Source organism: Quercus suber, unplaced genomic scaffold (assembly GCF_002906115.3).
Source record: "Quercus suber isolate HL8 unplaced genomic scaffold, Cork oak 2.0 scaffold_57, whole genome shotgun sequence".
Classification (NCBI taxonomy): domain Eukaryota; kingdom Viridiplantae; phylum Streptophyta; class Magnoliopsida; order Fagales; family Fagaceae; genus Quercus; species Quercus suber.
The window spans coordinates 1454141-1458485 of record NW_027069522.1 but is presented as its reverse complement, the minus strand read 5'-3'; the positions used below and the strand labels follow the sequence as shown (position 1 = coordinate 1458485).

The following is a 4345-nucleotide window of genomic DNA, read 5'->3' as shown; positions in this document are numbered from 1 at the left end:
TTGTACCAAAAACCAACCCTCCAATTCTTGTTAGGTATATTTTTTTTATTTATAATTATCAGCCAAAATATAGTTGTATATTGTCTTTCACTCTTTTTTTTTTTTTTTTTGGGTTTTTGGTAAACAAAACATATTACGATCCCCAACATTTTTGTCCTCAGCTTTTCTCTCTTATTTTTCCTGGGTTTTCAAACTCTTAAGCCCAGCCCAAAATTTAAATTAAAATACATATAGGTATGGATTTATATGAAATATACAACGGGCCGAGCTCTAAATTTAAAACCCAGCAAGTACTAAGGTGGGCTCAGCCCATTGTGGACCTTTCATTAAGCTAGGGTTTTTGCCTAAACTTCATAACCAAAAAAAAAAAAAAAAACCTCGACAGCTCTCTGAACAATGGCGAAGAACAGGAACAAGAAGAAGCGAAACGCTGCCGTTTCAATGGACACCACCGAAGTTATCGTTTCAGATATCCCTCAAGGTACTCCCAGCATTGACAAAAGAAAAAAGAAAAAAAAATTTTTGAATTTTTAATTTATGTTATACTATTTTTAGTTTTATTGCTGAAGTAAAATTTAAACTTAATTTTTTTTTTTTGCAGCAATGGACACGTCAGAATCTGTTGCTAAGAACTCAGCCTCTGCTGCTCACGTAAAGTAAGTATTAGAAAATGAAAATTTGTGAAATATCCTTTGTACTATGTTTATGTGTGTTTTATATTTGTGTATGTGTTGGGTTCTATTTATGTTGTCTGACAATTTAAGATGGCTTATTGTAATTTAGTCTTAAACCCTTTTTATATTTATAACTATGTTTATTTATTTATTTATTTATCTGGATTATATGTATCATTGTACTAGCATCTTGAATTTTTGTTTCCCCAATTGTAGCAACTAGCAAGTAATTTAAGATTGATGGGTTATGATAGAAACCTTGTTATGAGCTCTAGTTCAAATTGTTCTTCCTTCCCAGTAAGAATGAGATATTGGGCAGGTCATGAATTCAACGCTCATAATATGTGTGCAACTTACTGCTGAGAAAATAGAAAGCTTGTTATATATATAGTGGAACTGTGCCAATGAGATCTAGTTCAATATTTTCTTCCTTCCTAGGAAGAAAGTTCTATTTATGTTGTCTGACAATTTAAGATGGCTTATTGTAATTTAGTCTTAAACCCTTTTTATATTTATAACTATGTTTATTTATTTATTTATTTATCTGGATTATATGTATCATTGTACTAGCATCTTGAATTTTTGTTTCCCCAATTGTAGCAACTAGCAAGTAATTTAAGATTGATGGGTTATGATAGAAACCTTGTTATGAGCTCTAGTTCAAATTGTTCTTCCTTCCCAGTAAGAATGAGATATTGGGCAGGTCATGAATTCAACGCTCATAATATGTGTGCAACTTACTGCTGAGAAAATAGAAAGCTTGTTATATATATAGTGGAACTGTGCCAATGAGATCTAGTTCAATATTTTCTTCCTTCCTAGGAAGAATGAGATAAGGGTTCAACAAGGAATTCCTAGTAAGCACGAGTCATCAGCTAGCGTTGACTACGTCCCTGCCCTTTGTATACACACAAAAAAAAAAAAAAAAAAAAAAAAAAAAAAGAGAATGAGATAAGGGGTAGGTCATGAATTCAGCACTCATTATATGTGTGTAACTTATTGCTGAGAACTCTATTTGAATCGTTATCAGCCTTGGGAAGTTTCTCTTTCTTGAACTTTTTAGAGTTTCTTGATAATAATTGTACTCTTATACATCTAGTAGACATCTTGTGCACTAGGTGTTCCTTATTTTTCTAATAAAACTTATTACATATATATGTGTGTGTGTGTGTGTGTCTGTAACTTACCAATTGACCAAAGAAAAACTGACACACACGCGTATGTATATATATATATATATCAGTTAAAGCTTCTTATCTTTTCATGTAATCCTAGACTATTATTGAGTTCAATCTTAACTGTTCAGCTGATAGTTTCTAAATTTTCGGTCAACAATACTAGGCAGAGGAGCTCTAACTAATTATATGGTGAAACATTAGATAATTTATTCTGGTTTTTCAATCAGAATTTGGGCAGAGAAAGATGGGACTTGGTTGACATTTCTGTCAGTCTATGTTTTTATGGTCCAGTAATAAGGAAAGTGCCACCATATCCAGGTCATAATGTCTTTACATGTTGTTTGAGAGATATGTATGGAGTATGCTATAGTTATGTCTTTTCAGTTTGCTAACAAGCATTTGTTTATTATGCTTGAATGTTTTCATACTTTGGATATGGAGGCGTCTGAGGTTTAAAAACTTGTTGTATAAAATATTTGTAAAAGGCGAAAGATTGGTGGTAATTTCTGGGTTGTCAAGAAAGTGTAGATCTGCAACAGACAATGAGTTTTAGATCAATGACACCTCTTCCTTTTGCAAGAGCAAGGTAGAGGCTGACTTAAAAAAATAAAAAGGAGCAAGGTAGAGGGTAAGGTTATGGGTTCATGACCCATCGGGTGTGTGTAACTTTCTTTAATGAGAAAATAATTAATTAAAAAGTGCAAAGGGGTGCAAGTCATGTATATGGAAAGTATACATGAGACACACGGTACACCAATATTTCTTAATGAAAATTACAAAGATCAATCAACTTTAGTAAATTAGAGAGAGAGAGTGCCATCTTGAAGCTGATTTCCAGTCATATATGGATCCAAAGAAGCTAAATTCCAGCTTTAAAATTGATTTTTCATGTCCATTAAAGCTCCAAGCATTCTTTCTCTCCAAATGCATCACATGAGGCATGGAGAAATCACATTCTAGATGCCTATGCTGCAGCGTTGACCAAACTGACCTTGCCGATAAGCTAGCAAATTAGGCGCACTCCTGAGGTGTAAGCCTCTGAATCACTAATTCTGGAGATAAGAGGTGTGTAACCCACCAAATCACTTGGTAACTTACACACTTGGTTTTGCTTCTTCAGATTTGTGAAGTTTGAGGAGGATGAATCCTAATTATTGAAGAGGCTGATCTCTAGAGCCTTTCAAATTTTTCCATGTGAGAATAGGATAAAAAAATGTGCTTGTTAAGTTTTTATTCTTTGTTTAACAGCATATGGTCTGGCTTACGTCTTGGATTGGTTATGACTTGGACGACTTTTGATGCCCTGTGTGTTGGGAGTTGGGACCATTTTTTAGAGTTCCAAACCAAAACCAGTTTTGGTGTAAGGGTTATTTTTGCTTCATTATATGGCACCTTTGAAGTTGGGGAGTAGGAATCCTGACTATTCTGGATGTGTGCTTTCTTCTGTAGTGACTCTGTTGTTTTCTATCTCTGACCTTTGTGAGATCTTAATCTTACATTTTAAATGCATTGGTTACCTTTCCTTTATTCTGGCATGATATAGTTTATGAGCATTTAAATGGGTATGATTTTTTCCCCCTGAATTGTTAGACTTTTATTTATTTGTATGTTTGTGTGTGCTCTATCTGATTACTATTTTTTTTAATGGATGTATTGATTCAAAATGTTTTCTTTTATTTATATAAGAAATAAAGGTAATATTAAAATCTGTTGACGACAAATTCATTCACCTACTTATTGACAAAAGTTTCTAATTCTTTTCCTTGCTTGCCTTCGGTTTCATATGTGATTGCTATTTGAATCCTTTATTTCTCCTCTAATCATGGGACTCTTTTCTAAACAGAAAGGTGAAGGGAAGACCAATGAAGAGAGCAAAGAATGTTCGAAAGATGAAAGCCATTGCAAAAGCTATATCTAAAAATGAGAAGTGTGTTGAGAAAACTTTAAAGCATGAAGGAAAAAAGTTGAAAACGCAATCTGCCAAAATGTTGTATGACTAAGGAACTGAGGCTTCCAATCTACATGACCATAACATCAGAGAAACTTCATAGAATCATCAAATCCATTAAGTAATCTCTGCATCAGTTTTGTTATTATTTCCTTTACAACAGGGTAATTAATATAGATTTTATTTTTGGCTCTTTGCTTTAGAGTCTATTACTTGAATGCTTTTGCTGGAGTCTGGACTAACTGATTGAAATATCAATTTCAGTATAGTTAGCACATAGAGGAATAGTTAGACTTTTGAGAGGAAGATGCATGCTAAGAAATCATCTCTATTCGAATTGCCAATTAAATCATACTACATCATGGTAGCTACACTAGTAGTGATTTTGACTTGTTGAATGACCAAACTGCTCTCATTTCACCAACATGTTTACAAGATTGCAGATTATACGTTTGTGCATGAAATGTTGTGGTGTCACTTGATCTTCACATACATAGGTCAGTTTGACTCAACCCATGAGCTATGGAGCGCGCACATAGGCCATA

General features: G+C 33.6%; 1 protein-coding gene across 1 annotated transcript; it reads left to right on the top strand.

Annotated features, from left to right (window-relative positions):
• Positions 1 to 342: 342 nt before the first annotated feature.
• Positions 343 to 4012, top strand: LOC112007398 (uncharacterized). The gene is made up of 3 exons (XM_065772347.1): positions 343 to 481; positions 602 to 656; positions 3696 to 4012. Exons 1-3 carry the CDS (start codon positions 397 to 399, stop codon positions 3850 to 3852), a joined length of 297 nt encoding a protein of 98 aa, XP_065628419.1. The 5' UTR covers positions 343 to 396; the 3' UTR covers positions 3853 to 4012.
• The last annotated feature ends 333 nt before the right edge of the window (positions 4013 to 4345 follow it).